Raw genomic sequence first — 20,281 nt, forward strand, 5'->3', positions numbered from 1 at the left:
GTGTTTTATAAAGTTCCTTCTTTGAGTCTCTGTCTTCAGAATCTTGTTCAGTCATCTCTCCTGTATTTTCCTGAGGAATTTCTTGGAGTGAAATTAAGTTGAAAATGAGTTGAGTCATACTATCAAAGTTATTCTGGATTTCTATGTAGTTTAAAGTCATTGTCCTTTGAAATTGTTGTTGCTCATCACATTTCCTTTTGTAAAATATTCATTGCTTCAGATGTGTTATCTTTGTTTAAAACAGATGCATTTTCTGAAAGCTTAAAAATTCAAAGGGAAAAAAAAGAAAAAAAAATCCTCATCCACCAGCAGGTGTCAGCATTTGCTCATTTTTCATGTCTTTCTAGTTGTTTTCTTTCTCTAAAGGGTAAATGTCACCACCCAACTGAAAGGGAGGGAGCGAAGTTCCCCCTCCCCCTTTCCTTCTTTGGAGATCTCTTATTTTTGGGATTTTCTTCTTCAGGAAAGTAGGTAGGATAGAGAAAATCAGTATTCTTACCCAGATTCAAGCATGCTGTTTATTATTTCGCTTAGTTTAATTGCTTATGACTTCCGTTGCTTCAGCTATGACTGGACATGGCATTAGCCAGCCTTTTCTTCCGTTGGTTTCTGGGAGGCTTCTCCTGGACTGTTCGGAGAGACCACCGTCTCTCCTAAGTCCCTGGGATTTCCTTCCTTCATTCCACCCCTTCAGGGTGGATTCTGGCCCCTTAGGGTCCCCAACAAAAAGAAATTTCAGCAGGAGGATCCGACATTTTGAATTCTCCAACTGCTCCACTGAGAAACAGGAACCAGAAGTCTTGTCCTTACCACTTTCTATAGGGGGACGATTGAAAGCATCCTGTTGTATTGTATTACTGTTTGTTTGGAAACATTACTGTTTCAGACAGGAAGGCTGTGCAGAGAGTGATGAGGACAGTGGAAAAGATTATTGGAAGTTCACTTTCAGGATATGCTGTTTGACCAGGGTCCACAGTATTGTCAGGAACGCTACACATTCTCTCCATGACTTTTTTTTGTTACCTTCGTGGTATCCAAAGCAGAATAACTAGATTCTGCAGTAGCTTTGTACTTCGTATATACTGTATATCTTTTAAAAGCAGGCATCAGAATTTCATTTTAGTGTGTGCCTTTGTGTACACAGAAAAGTAACAAGGTAATCTAATCTAATCTAATCCAATCCAATCCAATCCAATCCAATCATTTTAATCTTATTCTCCACAAACCTCTGTGGAATCTCCCATCTGTCTTAAGGGTTTTTCCAAAAGGCAACTGGACTTTCTTTTTTTCCCTTTGAAAATATTTTGCCTCACATTGAAGAAGCTTCTGATGACTGACAGGATGTATATGTTGACAGGATGTATCTTGTTCTTCCCATTGACCTGACTCTTCAGGACCTGACTTATTCTTTGGTGGTACTTTGATGTTGCTGTCTTGCTTGCCTACTCATTGTGGTTCTCATGACACTGTGGGATATCAAGGTACTTATAGCTGGTCTGAATGTCTGCTATGTGTCCCATTATAGTTTCACCCCATCTGTTTTAATTACCTTTCCTCTGTTACCATCCAGCCACACTTCTCCATTTAAATGACATCCCAATACCCTCACTGTAGATCCATATCAGGTGGATTAGCAAGTTGATGTCTCGTTTCCTTTTAATCTATAGCTTGATGTCATCCAGGTAGAGAAGTGGCTGATGGTAGTTCCATTGCTGAACCTGTATCAACATCCAATTCTTGTGATCATCCTAAAGGGATTCAAGTGTAGGCAGAACTGCAGTGAGGACAATGTATCATGTTGGTATGGTGATCATGGCCACTTGTGTGAGCTGTCTTGAGTCCTCCATAATCCCACTGAGTTCTTGAGGAAGATGTCTTGTGTCCTATTGAATTTGAATAGTGCCAGGAATTCACACAGTTCCATGTGTGTGGATCTTCACTGAGTCAGAGGCTTTTTTGTAGTCAATTTAGGCTGTGCTCAGCTTGGTCTGTCTAGACTTTGAGTTTGGGGCAATTGCTCTATATATGAGCAACTGGTGTTTTAAGTCGCTGATTGTTGTCTGTGCCCTTCGGTGCTGTGCTAATGTACTGGCCCATATAGTCATGTAGCCTAGTGGCCATGATACAAGTTAGGACTTACCATGTTGTGGGAAGGCAGGTTATTGGCTGGTAGTTGGCTGGTGCTGTTCCCTTGTTCAGGTTTTTCATGATCAACACTGACCTTCCTTGTGACAGCTAGTCTGATGAGAGTCTACTGCTAGCAGCTGGCTCACCAGTCCTGCTGGGCATTCATGTGTTTTTTTTATTTCTTTAGCCAATTGGTTCTTTTAGTATTTCTTTTGGCTCTATTGGTATTTCTAATGTACTATCTGATGGTACATCCCCACTGACTCCTGCTAATCTGACTTGAAGGTTGACTGTAGCTTGTTAATCCATGTTTTTATGTCTCATTTTACCTGCTGTGCTCTGTAATGGAGGGGTGACAATAATGTTCCAGCTTCAAGTACTGGCTGCACATGTACTTGTTCTTCTGGGTCTTCTTGGGTGTGGGATGCAATGTTAGTTGATCTATCTCAAGTGAGCAACTTCCTCTTCACTATGTTGAAATGTTGGGTAACTAGCTGTTTTTCAGTGTGGATGTACTGTAGGTATTCTGCCCATCTATATTCTGTCTATCCTCATACATTTCATATATCCCTTCACATTAGATCTATTATTGTAGCAGTATTCCATTAATTCCAGGTTCTCTTGACTCATCCATGTATGACTTGTTCTTGTAGCACATTTATCACCAGATTGTCTTGGTTTCCCAACAACTCATGTAGTTTCGTTAACTTGGGTTTGGTGGAATCTGGAGCTGAAGAACTTAAAAAACTGGCTAGTCTGAAATTGTTGGAAGGAAGAAGTGCTGGAAAGTAGACCCTTCCTAAAGCTTGGAGTGCTTAGCTAGTTGTTCTGTAGCAAGTTCAGATAATTTGGCAAGCTCTCTGTGCCGAACATGGAGTGACATCTAAGCCAGTATGACTTAGTTTGTGTCACTCTCATATCCGAAGTAGAGTGTGTGTGTGTCCAAGGACAAAGGTACGACTTAATAAGGAAGGTACCAGCTGGGATTCAAATCCTGGCCTCCCGTATCAAAGGGTGCTGCTCTAACAACCCTGTCCAACCACTCAACAGTTCTGTAATATATGTATTAAATATTGTGAGACAAAAATTATTTTGGAATCAAAGAATGTGTGTTGCAATCAACAATGATGCAAATTCTATATAGGCAGTCTTTGATTAGCAACCATAGTTAAGATTGGCAGCTCCATTATTAAGCAAATTGGTCACTAAGTGAGGTCCATTCTGCAAGAGGGGGAGATAAAAACAAACAAACCAAGTCAGACAATGGAGAGATTGCTTACAAAAATCGCTGCATTCTTGTAGAGCAGAGAGATTGCTTAAACAAGCAATTGGGGGGGAGTGATGTCTGTAGACAATTTCCACTTTGTCTGACCTGTTTCTCCCCCCCCCCTTACAGAGTGGACACATTGGAGAGAAATGGAGGAATATACTATGCTATTTGCTCAGGCACCACCACACTCCTTTCAATGTATATTCTCATTGTGTTTGCATTTATTCTCTTGTAATCCTTTCCTCTCCAATCTTTCAACTTGCAAGGAGAAAAAAAGAGGCATGGGACACCCCTACTTACTCTAATAGCAATCATGTGATTAAGGGATGCTACAAACATTATAAAGGCAGGCATTGGTCATAAACATTTCTTTTCAGCACCACTGTAACTTGAAACAGCTGCTGAATGAGGCATTCAGTAAGCAAGGACTGCCTGTAACTGTCTACGAACCATATTAAATTCTAAAGCTCAATGCAATATAGCAGTAAGGTCAAACCTAGGAGGAATGGGAAAGAATCGTAGTCTCTATCTACTAATTAATACTACGATTGCAAATTAAAACACTCCATTTGCTTAGTCTCTGTCTTTGAGAAAGAAGTAAGAGGCCACTTAAAGCTTAATAAGATATTTCTTTGCAGTATTCAATTTTCCGAAGTGATAAAAAGGCTTTCAATTAGATAGTACACCCTAAGAACAATAATTGAAAAGGCTACAGGAGAACAATATCTTGATCAAATTCAACAGCTCAATAGTCTTTTGCTACTTCCTGCTGGCCAAGTAAGGTAGAGCAGAACAAAGCCATAAATCTGTCACAGTTTTAAGCAGCTGTAGCAAAAAGGATAGTTCTGAAAGAAAATACAGTGAAAATAACAGTGACCTTAGAAAGACATGCACAAAATTCAGAGCTGTACAAGAAATATACAGTATAAATAATATCAATGGTACTCAGAAAAAAGAGCTCAAAATATTATTAAAGTTTATTTCTTCTATTATTTAATATTTATTTAAATATTTATTTGTTAACTTTATTTAACATTTATTATTAATATAAATTTATTTCTTTATATTAAATTGATTGAAAATAGATACAAGACTAGCAAATCTTACATTCTAACCACAATATATAATTCCCCTACATTTTTTCTATCATTTCTTATTTCCATTTGATGAAAAAGAATTTGCTGTTGAAAAGTTTTTTTTAAAGGATGAATGTCAGTACATTTCTTAGGTGTTCTTTATAGTTGTAAAGTGATCACTGTGTGTGTATCTGTGTGTGTGCGTGTGCGTGTGTGCAGATGGCCTGTCTTTCATGTTTAATAATTTCTCCACTCCCTGGTTCCCTATAATTCAATTAAATTCCAAGGAGCTAAGCCCATCATGCTTTTTAAACTGAAAGTTTGACCAGTCTTAAAGGATGAAAAATGTCTAATAACAGCAATGCCAACGGTTGCATCTTATATACCACTTCCATCAAGAAAGCAAGCTCAAATACATCACCAAGAGAAACTGAAATGAAATATGCAACCATCTTGAGAGTGATGTAGGGCATCAGTAGGCTCTTTTCACAAGATAAAGAATATTGTATTTTGCAAAAAAGATTTGGACTACGGATCAAAATGAATAAATGATTTCAAAATTCTGCAGAACTGGGCCATCTGATCATGTCCTTTCTATACTATTGTTGTTGAGGTGATGATGATGATGATTTCTTCAACTAGAAATATAATGCTGGAATAGGTGCATCTTTAGTCTCATCGGTTAAGGAAAACAGGTTCTCCTTGGGTTCAGGTACTAACTATAGTAATGACTTATGAACGGTTACAAACAGGGCCACAAACAGGGCCACCTTGTACAGTAAAGTTTCAGAATAGGCTTTAATAATACAAAATATATCAAGGAGGTATTTTTCTCAATTCTGCATCTATCATAAAAACAAAGATTGCAATATCTTAGTGCCTCATTGCTACTTTAAGCTAAATTACTGAGGAAAACAGTCACCTTCTCTTCTACTCCTTACTAGATGTTTATAAAACAGCACCTAATGGAAAACCAATTTATCTAAATTACTGCAATAAACAGGTTATTTCTAAGAAACAGGAAAGTGCACAGCTCTGGTAGTTTCAATTTCAAATTAATGTTAGAATGCTATGGAAAAAAATCTTTGTTTAGTTATACAATTATGGAATGGAATAACTGCAATGAAAATTGAAATTTGGATTATCTGATTGTTTAGTTGTACAATCAATACAGGTAGTCCTCGTGTTATGATGGCAATTGAGACCAGAATTTCTGCTGTTAATGTGGATTATAATGTCACATGTTCATATAATTTAGCAACAGCAATCCCTGCAGTCCCTGTTGCCATTGTTAAACAAGGATTGCAGATTGTTAAGGGAGACATCTTTGCAACTTCATGCCAGCTTCCAACAACCAAAGTCAATTCCTTTCAGGGCTAAACTATAGTTTATCTAACAGTTGTCCAATATCCTTTTCGAGGCCGTCTCCATCTGTAAAACAGCCCATACTTTTTTCCACCCAGTCCATAAACCAATTTATGTGTTGCCCTTTATTCTTTATATTTCTCTCTTTGCTCTATTTGAGGATCTCATGAACTCCATCCAACCACAGCTTTCTAAGTATGACTTTCAACCTATGATTTTTTTCTTTCATGTATCTATTTGCTGATTTGATCCTCACTCTTTCTCGTTATATAACCAAACCAATGAAATCTTCTTCCTTCAAAATGGTTGTTTCTTTTAATATAACTTCTTTTAATTATTTTTAATCCATATTCATTTATCAATCTGTTCATTCCTAATCACCTCTCTCTTTTTGGTTTACTATGCACACATCCCCACTGGATCTAACTTAGTTCTCCCAATTGGCCACACCTAACATTTCTCCTGAAGTACCATACCATACTCTCACTCCCATCCAATATACACACTTTAAACACATTATTTTTTTATTATTTTGATTACTTCTTGATTGTTAGTCTAGTGTTAATCTTGATGCTATTCTCTACTCGTTTGGGTATTGATTGCTGGGGAGGGGGTGCTTTGATCTTTTTGTTTCCTTTTTGGCATTTTGATTGTCTTTTTTGAATGGTATGTAGATGTTGTTTATCTTTACAGGCCTGTTGATGGCTGGTTTGTCTGAGAATTTAATTTAATATACTTTAAATACTTGTTAACTTCAAAATAGTTTCAACACAGTAACTGTGAATATCCTAGACCAAGCCTAGTGAAAAAATGCTAGAGAATTCCTAGAAGTATGCCACTCAGACAAATCATATATCACAACCAAGAAGTACCCTAATCAAGGAACTACCAGCTCAGACAAGCAAGCTAACATTAAACAACAGTGTAATCAAATGAAAACATATCCCACTTCCTTTAGCACTGATGATGTTAGCTAGTTTGGTGATGAAACATCTGCAAGAAAACAACCAAGCTCAGAGAATACCAAGGAACCCACAGTTCCTTCTTTTGCCCTCTGTATGCATGAATAGACTTAAATGTAAATCATGTATTTGAAAGAGGCAGACCTTTTTTTTAAACCGATAGTCATCAATCACATCTTATTAATTTGCGAGTCTCTGAATGACCCAATAATTCTACTATGCTCATCTTGTTGCTATCCAACCACTCATTACATTTAATAGAGTAACTGTATTCTTTTAGCATTCATTCAGAATGTTGCACAAGTTTTTGAAAAACTAATTTCTGATATTTTTATTATCAGAGTATAGCATGGAAGCACCATTACTTGAATTCCTACTTGCATGCACACTTACAACATAGATGACACCAGGAAATATTTTCTAAGATAATGTCCTTTCATTCATAATTAAACCCACAGCTTCCCTTCCCTGCATTTATTCAATTTAGCTTCATAAGATCAGGTATTACATACTTCCCCTTTCTCTTAGTTTCACAAAAATCACACATCTAGTTAATTTCCATCATATCTTTCATTAACTTTAACTATTGCACTTTACTGTGTATTCCTTCTATGTTCCAAGTCACAACTTCTATCACCCAACATGACCTTTACTAAAGTAAAGTAGACAAGGCTGGGATCCCTGAAAATAACTAAACTGCATCCATGTTCTCTGTTAATGGTAATACCAAGATACTAGTCAATTTGGGCGTGCAGAGCACTGAAAGTAGAATGAAAATCCTAGAAAGAGACTTACCTGTCTGCTAAGTACCAGCAATGTGATGAAGAAGATAAAAAGAGATACAGAACCCATTGTTTTTAGATCTTTCAGGATCCCTGGCCTGTAAAAATAAAGCATTTTGATCACAGGGAACCAATTTTGGTCTACAGATTCTGAATATGCCCATTTAAATTCACGGTGCAAAAATTTCTAGTACAAACTCAGGACTACTTCATTCTATGCACCTAATCAGTTTTCCCTGAATGCTAAGATTCCAGATTGCCAACTTGCTGGTAAATACACTTTTGTGTCTGAATGTTTCCCCATACAGGAACTATATAGAAGAATAAACAGGAAGTGGCAAAATATTCTCATGAGAAATTTTTTTAAAAAAGCAAATTTGGGGAAAAAAAGTATATTTCCACTCCAGTCAAGCTAACCATAGCTAAAAATGCACAAAATCTCACAAACATTACAAAATGTAATTACCTAATAACTTGTAGCAATTTCAGGATTGCCAAATCAGTGATTCAATAAGAATTTCATTCTGCATTATTTATAGAACATAGAATCATAGATATGGAAGGGGCTGTGGAGGTCTTCTAGTCCAACCCCCAGCTCAAGGCAGAACTTATATTATCCAGACTTTATACCATCCCTGTCAAGTGGCTGGCCAGTCTATTTTTGAAAATCTCCAGTGATGGAGCACCCACAACTCTGGGGGCCAAGCTATTCCATTGACTAACTATTCTCACTGTCAGGAAAATTTTTCTTAGTTCTAGGTTGAATCATCTCTTTAACAAGCTTCCACACATTATTACGTGTCCTGCACTCTGATGCTTTGGCAAATATGTCAATGCCTTCTTCTCTGTGACAAGTACTGAAAGACAGTTATCATATCCTCTTAACCCTTCTCTTTGATAGTCTAGACATACCTCAACCATTCATCATGCAATTTAGTCTCCAAATCCTTTATCATTTTTGTTGCTCTTCTCTACACACTTTCTAGGACCCTGGCATCTTTTATTTTATTTATCAGATTTACAGCCTGTCCCATCTCACTCACAGAGTGACTGCTGCGCTGTGATGGAGCCAATTAAGTCATTATTTATATGTGTCAAAATAAAGTATGGAACACCAGGAAGCATACTGTATAATGTCGGCTGCAGTAGAATAAAAATAAAAGTACCTCATTACTTGTGGAGATGATTAGTTTCTCACACATAAATGGATTATGAACACAAATACTAGTGTAAGAGTAGTTCCAGTGACTTATATAAACTAGGATATTATTTTTTTATTTCTAATTTACACTACCCCGTCTAATATGCTAATCTTACCAAGCTATCAGCAATTGTCTGAATTAAATAGAATTGATTTTACCCACCCTCTAGCTTTAAAGATGGGCTATTTTTTTCTTCCTTGTCTTCTCATCTCATTACCATGTTGGTGAGATCCTTGAGACACAGAAAACAGTCATTTGGGTCCTATGCCATTTCTCTTAAGCATTACAAGGAGAGAAGAAACATTGGCCTCCCATGCCATCCCAGCTCCCCAGGACATAAACAATGGTTCTGATTTAGTAGCCTACCTTTTTAGAGGTGCCATTGTATAGAGTAACTTGCTGTAGTTATCTAGCACAGAGCCGTGTGTGTGTAAAAGAATTACATTGTAGACAATCAGAGCAACCAACATGATTGCCATTTTCAGCTCATGATTTATCCGGAGGAAAACAGAACAAGAAATGAGGCCCAGGATGCAGCTGTAGATAAAATACTAGAAAAGAAAAATCAAACCAAATAGATATTTGGAAAATCAAATATCAGGACCCAGTTCTTTTGATTATAAAACAGTGCCTAGCTTGTATTATTTCAGACAATAGATGGGATGAGGGTTGAACACTTTTTATTAAAATATTCTATCCGCAAAGAAAATTAGACAACTAGGTGAAAGATTCCACTAGCCCTTCCCCTGACTTGCTAGTTTCTATCTGAAGAATTTTTGACCCTTCAAATTAAAAAAGACTGAATTTTTCATTTTATATTAACATGGTACCTGGGAATGGCTTTCTCAAGAATTCACATCTCATTAGTGTGGTCATACTGAAAAGATTTGAAACGAGATGAATAGGACCAATTAGACAGGTCCTCCTCATACACTAACCATGCTTACTTGGAGCTTCAGGGATGCTTCAAGATTTGGAACACTACCACAGAGATGTAGAATGAAACCATGTAGACTGGCTATGACAGAACAGTGGTTTTCATGGAAGTATAGGACCAGGGCTGTGCAAATCATTCAGTGAGGTATTTAGTTTATGGACAAATCATGTCTTTGTATCTACTGGATTCAGTTGCTTCAAAAATCCCAAAATTTCCAAGCATGCATGTACAGAAGACACTTCCCATGGAACAGCTGCTTCGTGACTTCATAAAAGAGGATCTTGTGAAATGATTTGCACAGGCCTAATCAAATACAGGTAGTCCTTGCTTACAGACTGCTCATGCAAACAAGATACAAACTTACTGGCAAGAAAAAATGGTTGCTTTGAATATACCAGGCTGTCTGATCTCTTGCATCAGGAGAACTTATATTTGATGAATTAGGAATGGGGAGATTTTCAACAATACCTTCACCATTCAAGAAAAACTAAGAAAAGAAAAGAAAAAAAATCTCACAGGATTTCAGTCAAATATACAGAATCTGAACAAAATAACAACATATGAATATATGAAAGGAAATAGGAGTTTTGATCATAAGTTAAACATGTTGCTCTTTTTTAAAAGACCAATGTTTTCTTCATGAAGCTTCTATAAAGCTTCTATAAAGTTGTATAATTTTTTCAACCTATCAGAAGCTTTCTGCTTGACACATTGTTGTGACAAAAATACAAATTATCTTAACGCATTGAAAGCAATAAAAAACAGAATTTAATCCATGCAGGTTACATATTTCTTTTCTCTCAGTAACGTGCCCAAACCGAATAAACAAATCAATACAATTAAGTAGAAGAAAATCTTATTTAAACCTACCATGTTGAACACAGCCATAGTTAATATTACAGCTGTTGTTATCAAGGTAATCATGATTCGTGGCCAAGGGCGATTTTCAATGACTCCAGCTGATTTCAGAATCCATCTCAGGAAAGCTGAGAGTTTCTTGTTACACTGCTGAATACAGAATACATGAAAATGCACATATCTATTTCTGATTAGTCCCCAAAGGAAAAAAAAAGTGTTCCAAAAATATTCAGGGCAACAACAAGCAGAAGATACAAAACAAAAGGAGAGAAATAAGAGGTTACCAAGCATCATGTTGATGAATTGCTATTTATTTGGAATGACAATACTCGGAACTATAAAGCAGGAAACAATTTAGCAGAGAAAAAGGACTTCACAGTCTTGTAGCCATAGGCAATTGTTCCAGGTTTTAACTTCATTTCTGGTCTATAAAGAAATCTCAGAATGCCTAACAGGACAATTTTTTAAAAAAACAGAAGATAAAGATGGTCCCAAATCAAATTCAGTTCCTGGTTACCACTGTTACATAAGTTTGACTTTGCCTTCTCCCAGGATATTTTTCAACGTCTCAGCTTCTGAGCTAAAGCAAGATTGACTACGTACTCTCACCTTTGAATCTAAATATTATTTGATGTAGCCCTTGTTATTGTAGGAAGGCAGCACCCCCCCCAGAGAAGGAAATATTTTGGCGAATATTAAAAAAGCAGAATATTATATTTCCCGAGGATCTTAAAGGCAGAAAAGCATGCCCAGTTTTCTTAACAGCCCCAGGCATAGGCCAGCTCTGTAGAAATGCAGATTTGATAATCCCATTCAGAAAGACTGAGGCCCCATTCATGTACAAATACTGCCTGCAGAAACCCATTCAAGACAGGGCCTTTCGAAATCCCTTGGAGCAAGATTTGATAGCTAACAATAGCAGAGTGATAGAATTAGAACCCACAACCCCTCACCCATCCAACACAGGATATAGCCATTAGCCACAGCCCCAGGAAAGCAGGATATAATAGGATTAACCCACCACCACCATCAGAATACAAAAAGGGCACACTGAACCTCAGGTCAAAGTTCATGCCATAGGAACAGGAAGAACAACTCCAAACACAAAAGCCAAAGAAGGTATAAAAACCACCAGTCCCAGCAACATGTGGTCAGCTGTTGCAGAGCCACATGTCTTGTGATTCTGCTCTTCAATAAACTACAATCTTCTTTCTAAAGCAGTCTCCATTTTGTTTATTCCTGGCTTGGACAGGACCCTGATAAAGATTTTTCTTTCAACACCCTCATCACCCTTACAATATTTAGCAGGAAACTGCAGAAAGATCAATTCACTTATTAAAAAGTTAAACAAATGAAATGAGGCAAAATTGAGAGGATGGCAGGCAGGAAGTTGTGAACTCATCCAAAACAGGCAAGTCTTTAATTACTAATTCAAATATTTGGCATAATACAATAGTTCAAAAAAACATTCACTACTGAAGTTATACTGCCACATTGAGTAATATAGAAAAAGCATTGCCTCTTTATTTTGATCCCCAAATTTAGAAACATACAAAGATATGCAAGTTTACAAATGTTATTGTTCACTATCTGAGCAAAAAGCCATTTGAGCCATGTATACAAACATTTACACATTCATGCATATTTACCAACTACTCATGCTAGTTTTGATTTCTAGAATATTCAGTATGAGTTATCAATACAGATATAACACTGCGTTTCATGGTCTTTAGTATCTTTCTGCTGTATTATATTATAAATTTCATTTTAGTTTTCTATACTGTTGGTTGATGGCTTAATTTTATATTAATTATCTGGCTTTTCTGGATTATTTCAGCAATAACAGTGATTACAAAATTCTTTTCGTTTAAAAATCCTGTCCCAACTTTTCTACTTTGAGGGTAGTTATTTTCCTTATTTTGTCAAATGAGATTTACGGTAGTTTATTTGATCCAAACCAGCATAAAATAACATTTTTAAACTATGATTATGAATCTTCCCATACAGATTACAGGCAAATTAATTGAAATATAAAATTATAAATTAGGAATCTAAAATCCTTATATAAATAAAATATACAAATAATCACATTATGTTTAATATTAAATATTAAGTTAGGAAATGTGATGCATAATACCAAAATAAATGTAATAAAATGTGGTAAAATATTATTCAATGTTATGTAAACAAAGAATAAATGAAAATAGTTCAACGTTTTATACAGACTGATTATAACTAATTGGAATGAAAAACAAACAATAAATGTACAAAAAACCAGGGAGGTTTTTAAAAGTCCTGGAAACTAACCTCATATACAAAATAATTCCTGTTAAAAGTGATTAAATTTATTAAAAATCCTCTTTGTTGCTACCTCCCACCAGTTCAAATGTAGAATGATCATCTAAGTTGTTCTAAAGTAAAAATTATGATGGATCCACTTTACTTCAAAACAAAATTCATCCACTATTTTAAAAGTAAAATTATCTCTTAATATAAGATATTCATGGGTAAAGTTTTATCTGAAACTCAAAGATTTCAATATATTTCTCACAGCATTATGTGAAGTATTGAAATTTATCTGCAGATAAACAGTATATCTCTGTAAAGTTGCTTAATATCCAATTAACCTATTTGAAATGACATGTAAGAAAAATGGCCTTTTAAAATAAAAAAAATAGATAACAGTATTGGGATCTATTAACAAAATGAGAAGTGGTCAACATGACACCTAGAAAATTATTTCATGTCTGACACTAGCACAAAAAATTCATGATAATGCCATCATGTACATGTCTTGAACGTTCATTTTGCTATATTAAAGGTTGAAGGGAGTCACTCACCAGGTATTTCCAACCTTGTCCTTTGAAGTGCTCATATTTAATGTACTTTGCAAGGATCCAATTTGTGGCTACAGCAATTATGATGACTTCCCCAGGAATTCATCATAATTCTTTTTTTTTTCTTCATCATCACCACCACCATTATCCATAATGATGAATTCTGGGGTATTGGTAGAAATAGCCAATATCCCGGAAGATAGGCTCAAGATCCAGATGGAGTCTGATGGACTTGAACACTGGGCCCTATCTAACAAAATGAAATTCAACGGAGAGAAAAGTAAAGTTTTATACTTAGGTAAGAAAAACCAAATATACAGGTACAGAGTAGGTGAAACTTGGTTCAATAGCAGTAGCTGTGAGAGGGATCTTGGAGTCTGAGTGGACAATCACCTAAATATGAGCCAGTAGTGTTTTTGGACAGAGGGTAAACATCACATTCTGAAATTTGAATGAGATCCTCTCCAGATAATACCTGACCCGGGGCTGAAAATAATTAAATATAAGTCTGTAAATGTTGATCTTCCAGTCTAATAATGGGAATTTTAAAATGATTCATCTTACTTTTTTTTTACCAACCATCAGCTTTGAAAGTCTACTAATCAAATTTGCAATAATTGTTTTAGATTTACAAATATTGTTTAAGTATGCCTTCTCCATTAGGGTTTTCTATAACAGTTTTTAAAAATTTAAATAATATTTGACTATCTTAGAAGACTCCAGTCTCAGCATTGTATGTTATAAAAGAAACAGCCCTTAAAATGAATTAATCTTAGAACAAGAAAAAAGGAATCACCATATACAATCTGGGTATACAAATATGCCATCAGAAACCACATGGAATCCCTCACTCCCCCAAGAGAATGAGAGGTGAAAAACAAAACAAAAATAACAAATACAACAATTAAATTTGGACCCTCTCAACTACTATAAGTAGGGTTATATCCTTCTCCCTACTCTCTATTCCATCTCCTATCCAGTTTAATAAGCATATGATGGTGATAAATTATAGTACCTGAACCATAGGAAAAAAGTAGAGAGAATGTCTATTTTTGCTAAATGCACTGATAAAATACGTGTGTCCCAGCGAGAAGAAAACAATTAAGGCAGAGGGGAAAAAGGGGCTCAGAATCATCATTGCAGAACAGATTATATGTTGTTCTTTCTCATTATTGGTCCAGAAATTTCACAGAATGCAGAATGTAGTCTGTTAGCAGACAGTATGGAGTCCTTGGTGCTCTCTGAGTTTGGTTGTTTGTTATCTGACTAGCTAATTCCAAATTATTCATTTTTCTGAAATATTGTCTGGAATTATTAGCAGGCACAATAACAAAACTTGTAGGAATTTTATTTCACCAGTGCTACTACAGAAAGAACTGAAAACAACAAGACGTTTTTCTTCATCTGCAAGATTTTTTGAACGGATCAGTGGCTTCTGTCCAGAAAGTGAAGAAGAAGATTTGCTGCATATGTAATATAGCCCTGAAACTTTCTCTCACACAATGCAAAACACATTTTTGTTTTCTAGGAATAACATAACATAAAACCTTGTCCTTTGAAATTCAACAGCTCTTTGAATATTTCATCCCTCCAGGAAATACAATAAACTTAACAATAAATAACTAATGCTTATCAGAGGAACAAAATGAGCTCTCTTAGTTTTCAGCTGATAAAATTCTTCTCGCAAGAATAATACTCTAGAATATATTAGGGCTTCCGCAAAAATGACAGCTTTATCTTTCTCCTCTTGCTCTTGAAATCCCATTACATGTAAATCCGATTGATGACACTGAAATTCTAAGTCTACAATTTTGTCCTAAATGTTTTTATTATACACCATTAAATCAGTTATGGATGCCTCAACAGACTTCCATGGACTTCCATCTGACATATTCTATTCCGGTACTTAACTGTAGCTTTAATAGCTTTTTAATACACCAAAAATTCTTTATGAAAACAGACATACTCCTCAATCACTGAAGCTGTTGCCTTGGAGAGAAGATAGTGCAGAACTTTTTTGAGTTCCATCCCAGTGATCTACAACCAACCCCTTTGACAGCAAAACAGAAGATAGTCACTGTTTTTATTCCAGTAGTAGTAATTAAACAGTTATCAAAATAAAACTCCAGAGAAAATGCTCAGATCCCTCTGATTGTAGCATACACTTGATTGGAAGTCCCTCCTTTTAAAATGAAGATGAAAGTGGATCTTGATCTCCATTCCCAGCTCCCTAGTACACTGCAGAGGACTTCTCTGGGAACACTGATAGTAGAAAGCTCTCCTAGGGCTGGCACTTGACTGGGCCTCTGTCAGACTTAGCCCAAGAGCACTGTAACAAAATCCAGCCAAAGTTCAGTTTTTTATTGCTTACATCATACAGACAGAATCTTGCCAGACTAAATGTATTAACCTAATGCAAAATTCTAGGCTAGGGAATGGCTATCCTAAATCTCTTCTTTTTCATATGACCGAGCTTGGTACTGTGCTGTCTCTTGTATCACCTCTCTTCTTGGAATATGCTCCCTTCTTCCTGGGAACCTGATAACTGTAATCCATCACGTTACCTCCCCCTTTGTAGAAACATTCTACCACAGCCATTCCCTAAGCACCTCAGGACACAAATACACAAAACCACAAAATTGCTCTTGGGTAAATCATGGTAGTTTCTCCAGCTTAGCCAGTGAGGGAAGGTGGATCTGGGATAATACCAGCAATTATTTCCTTATTCATATCGTCATGTTTTACAAGAACAACCAAGTGTACAGGAAATCCATAACAATGCCGTTCCCCCATCTCTGATTTGTGCTTTTGAAAAAGAAAACCATCTTGTTTGGGGATAATAGTACAGACTCTTTTGACAGAAAGCAGGGATTTGGGCAAACCAATGGGGTACATCCTCACTGTATCTTCCACCTAAATAGCCTTTGGTTTTGAGTCATTAAATTTTGGAAGGAGGACTTCAGAAGGATCATGAGAACAATGAGTACTAGATTGTAAATCAACCTTAGTCAATGCTATTAATATATCCTGGGATTGCCTAGCAGTCTAGGATGGAATGATACCTAAGCAGAATATCTTTTTTTTTTGCTTATTTTCTATCACAGACATAAATCATTTTGATATTGCTCGCTTTTATGAATATTATGCTAAATCCATTTGGTTTCAGTTCAGCTTTTAATGGTAAAAAGATTAGTTTAAAAGATTTGACTAGTAATCACATTTAGGCATTGGAATAAATAAAATTACGAATCTAAAGAAATATCTTTCAGGTAAAAAAAAATTCTGTTTACCTTATGTTGAAATCACCAACATCTAAGCTACAATGACCATCTTATCCAATCTATTTTCATCAGTCATAAACATAATAAAGGCATGGAAGAAGGCAATGGCAAGCTATTTGCATAATGTCCCATGAAATATTTAAGAATCAAGTTCAGCTTATAGGAGTCTTTATCTTTCTTTGCCAAAGACCATATAAGGTATAAAAGGCATAGTTGATATGACATTATTATGTCATATTAACCAATAATTTACTTTCAAAATTGTCCAGCTAGGAAGGCAACAATATTAGTAATCCTTGTACTGATGTCGTTCCAAGATATAAGTTTTTAGTTACAAAAATGTAGTTAAGCCAGACTATACAGAAGGATTAATCCTTCAGTGTTTTTAACTTGTTCTGGTCTCTGGTCCTTGACTGTAATAAACATACTTGATTTGACTACAGAAGGATTGTGTTAGGGAAGCCAAGATGCTGTTAATGATATTCAACCATCTAGAATTCAAAATGACCCTTTTATGTACAGTATGTAACCATTTCTAAAAATTTCTTTTCCTATTTTATAATATGATGGTGGCAGAGCAAAATAGGAACTATATGTTACTATGGTCACAAAAGTCAGAAATCAGAAACAAACAAAAACTTTTTTCTAGAGAATCATCCAATGGTATACTTTTATTCCAAACCAATCTTATTTTGCCTAACATGGCTTAGGAATGGTTTTCTATTGCTACTGTATTTTCATTATGTTTTGGGTTGTCTTCCCTTCCCAATGTCTTGCTCCCTATCATGTGGCTCTTTTTTGCTTTTTGCTCAATTTGGAGGTGCAGTAAGGACTAACAGAAGCTCCGGGCAAGAAAGCCAAACAATTTTATTTGATTTAGGTATGTCAGTTTCCATTTTCCAGCCATAAATTGATGTATAAACTCAGAAGTAAATAGCTTTTAAAAATGGTTGCCACTAGATACCATTTCAAGAAAGCAAGTCTGTTTTTCTTCTCTAAAAATTTCAGAAATCATTGTACATAAACAAGCTATAAAGGTAAAGGTAAAGGTTCCCCCGCACATGCGTGCTAGTCGTTTCTGACTCTAGGGGCCGGTGCTCATCTCCGTTTCAAAGCCAAAGAGCCAGCGCTTGTCCGAGGACATCTCCGTGGTCATGTGGCCGGCATGACTAGACGCTAAAGGCACATGGAACACTGTTACCTTCCCACCGTAGTGGTCCCTATTTTTCTACTTGCATTTTTACATGCTTCGAAACTGCTAGGTTGGCAGAAGCTGGGACGAGTAACAGGCGCTCACTCTGTTACACGGCACTCGGGATTCAACCTGCCAAACTGCCGACCTTCTGATCGACAGGCTCAGCGTCCTAACCCACTGAGCCACCGCGTCCCTAAACAAGCTATACGCCCTGGCAAATATTTTCAATTTCCCCCAGAAATCATGTGAAGGTATTACAGGGTGGTGGTGGTGGTGGTGGTGGTGGTGAAGAAGAATATAAGCCAAGTCTCCTTGCCAAGAATCTCTGTGACACTCGTGCCAAGTGGTGCTACCTGTGGCTGTTTTAAGCAGAAGGAGCATTTATTTAAGCCCTTCTATTAGTTTTTGTGAGAAGAGAGAAGACACAACTTCTTATGCTAACCCAACAGCAGTTAAAACTAATTCTTAGTATCAAGGATGCTGTTTTGAAAAATAAAACATTTGTGAGCCATGTTGCATAGAGCTGTGTCTAAATCTGGAGGCTTAAAAGCAAGTGTCATTTGGTTTCAAAGCAATCTGTGACATTACATGGAAGGCTAGTGGTCTGGCATTTCAGGCTGTACAGAACTTCAGATTTGATCTCCAAAAGGTGCTTCAGAGAACATGCAAACAGCAATGTACTATTTATCTGTTTACAACACCTAAACAGAACTGTGCTTTTTCCCAGAATCATACAGTCCCAGAAAAATATGCTGCTGCTTGAAAGTATTGTGCAGCCCTCCTAGTCATAATAATTTTTATCAGCATATTTTCATGGGATTGATTTAAAATTAGCATTATTTTTCAAAAAGTTAAATCACATTTATATTCTTTACACTTCTCACACGATAGAAAGCAAATAAAACTTGGAGCGCTTAATATGGTACCACCAGTAAAATAATACCAGAACTTTTTAGGATACGGTAACATTCCATTAAATAAATTAGATAAGAAAGGCGCAATTTGAATTTCTTACATGTTTGGTGTTGTGTAGCAATATCTCAATATAAATAAATGCATTTCAGAAAACTAAATAAAATGTAAATAACAGCAAGAAAAAAAGTCAGCTAAGATCTCATTTCTTAATTAAGTACCTGACAGAGAGTATATGCTGTTTGGTAAGAGAAAGCAGTCTTGAAGAAGTAACAAAGTGTTTGAGCCCAATTATTTATGCTGAAAGATTTGCCTTTTGCAGTCAGTATGCACTGAACACTTACCAAAAGCTGTCCTGCAAAGCAGATGAAAAGAATGAAGGACAGCAGCAGAAAGGCAGCTCCAAAGGAGATTCCAAGTATAGACTTTCTGAGAAACAAGAAAAAAGAGCCTTTTTTTTTACAGAAACCAATTCCATGTAAACATAACACAAGTGATGGTTGTTGTCATTGCCTTACCGTGTCTCTCAACTAAAATGACTAAGACTATATGGAAGTATGGACTCATTTGAACTTCCAAAGGGGCATGCTGATGAGATTTTAAAAATATCATTGCCTCGAGATCTTAAAGACCCAGACCCTTTTCTCTCGAGCTAGTGACCTGGTCGATTTGACCCAATATGATCAAATAGGTTTCAGTGGATTCTATGGCTGAATGACTTGGGCCTCCATGCTCCTTATCCAACACCTTAACCCCTACAGCACACTGCGATGTGTTCTATGCATGTAAACAGTAAAACTTTTTAGAGCAATTTGTAAGTAGAGATTTCATAAATACAGGTGAAGAAGTGCTGGCTAGAAGATTTTGCTGCCACAGAAGCTTATACATATCTCTCTTTTTACTGTAGAAACAGTTATGAATAGATACAAAAAAACACTGTATTTTCTCAGGGGTATTTTTTTTCCACCAACTCTAATTATTTGTTGGATTTATATCCCTCCTTCCATTCAGAAGTTCAAGATGATATACATAGTTGATATACATAGTACACCATTTTTTTCCCTCACAAAAATTCTATCAACGTAAGGTTTTTATGGAGAACACTGGCTGTTTATTTCATGAAAGCCATGAAATATACTTTGGTGTAGTAAGAGATCCAATTTGATGTAATGGTAAAAATGCTAGGCTAGAAAACAGGAAATTGAATTTTAGCCTTCCCTTAGGCATGAAAGCTAGCTGGGTGACTTTGGGCCAGTCACTCTCCCTCAGCCCCACTCACCAGATGTCATGGGGAAAACAGGAGGCAGGAGTTTTAGATATGTTCACCATCTTGAGAAGACCCCCCTCCCCCCACACAATTAGCAGGGGTCCTGACAAGGATTTTTAACATCTCCTTGCAAACGGCATGTGTACCATCGTGCTTGAAAGCAGCTACCATTGTCCCAGTCCCCAAGAAAACTGCAGTTGAGTGCCTGAA

The 20,281-nt window shown here is 36.3% G+C and overlaps 1 protein-coding gene across 1 annotated transcript in view; it reads right to left on the reverse strand.

The window, feature by feature from the left end:
* Positions 1-20,281, reverse strand: part of ADCY2 (adenylate cyclase 2) — a gene marked incomplete at its 5' end in the record, with an annotated part of 156,214 nt that overhangs the window by 23,631 nt on the left and 112,302 nt on the right. The window contains 5 exons of the mRNA XM_081324024.1: positions 7,596-7,680; positions 9,151-9,335; positions 10,086-10,208; positions 10,592-10,729; positions 19,149-19,233. Coding sequence (XP_081180150.1) covers positions 7,596-7,680; positions 9,151-9,335; positions 10,086-10,208; positions 10,592-10,729; positions 19,149-19,233 — 616 coding nt within the window. The remainder of the gene's footprint in view (positions 1-7,595; positions 7,681-9,150; positions 9,336-10,085; positions 10,209-10,591; positions 10,730-19,148; positions 19,234-20,281) is intronic.

This window comes from Vipera berus (genome assembly GCF_964194415.1).
Source record: "Vipera berus genome assembly, chromosome: 3".
Classification (NCBI taxonomy): domain Eukaryota; kingdom Metazoa; phylum Chordata; class Lepidosauria; order Squamata; family Viperidae; genus Vipera; species Vipera berus.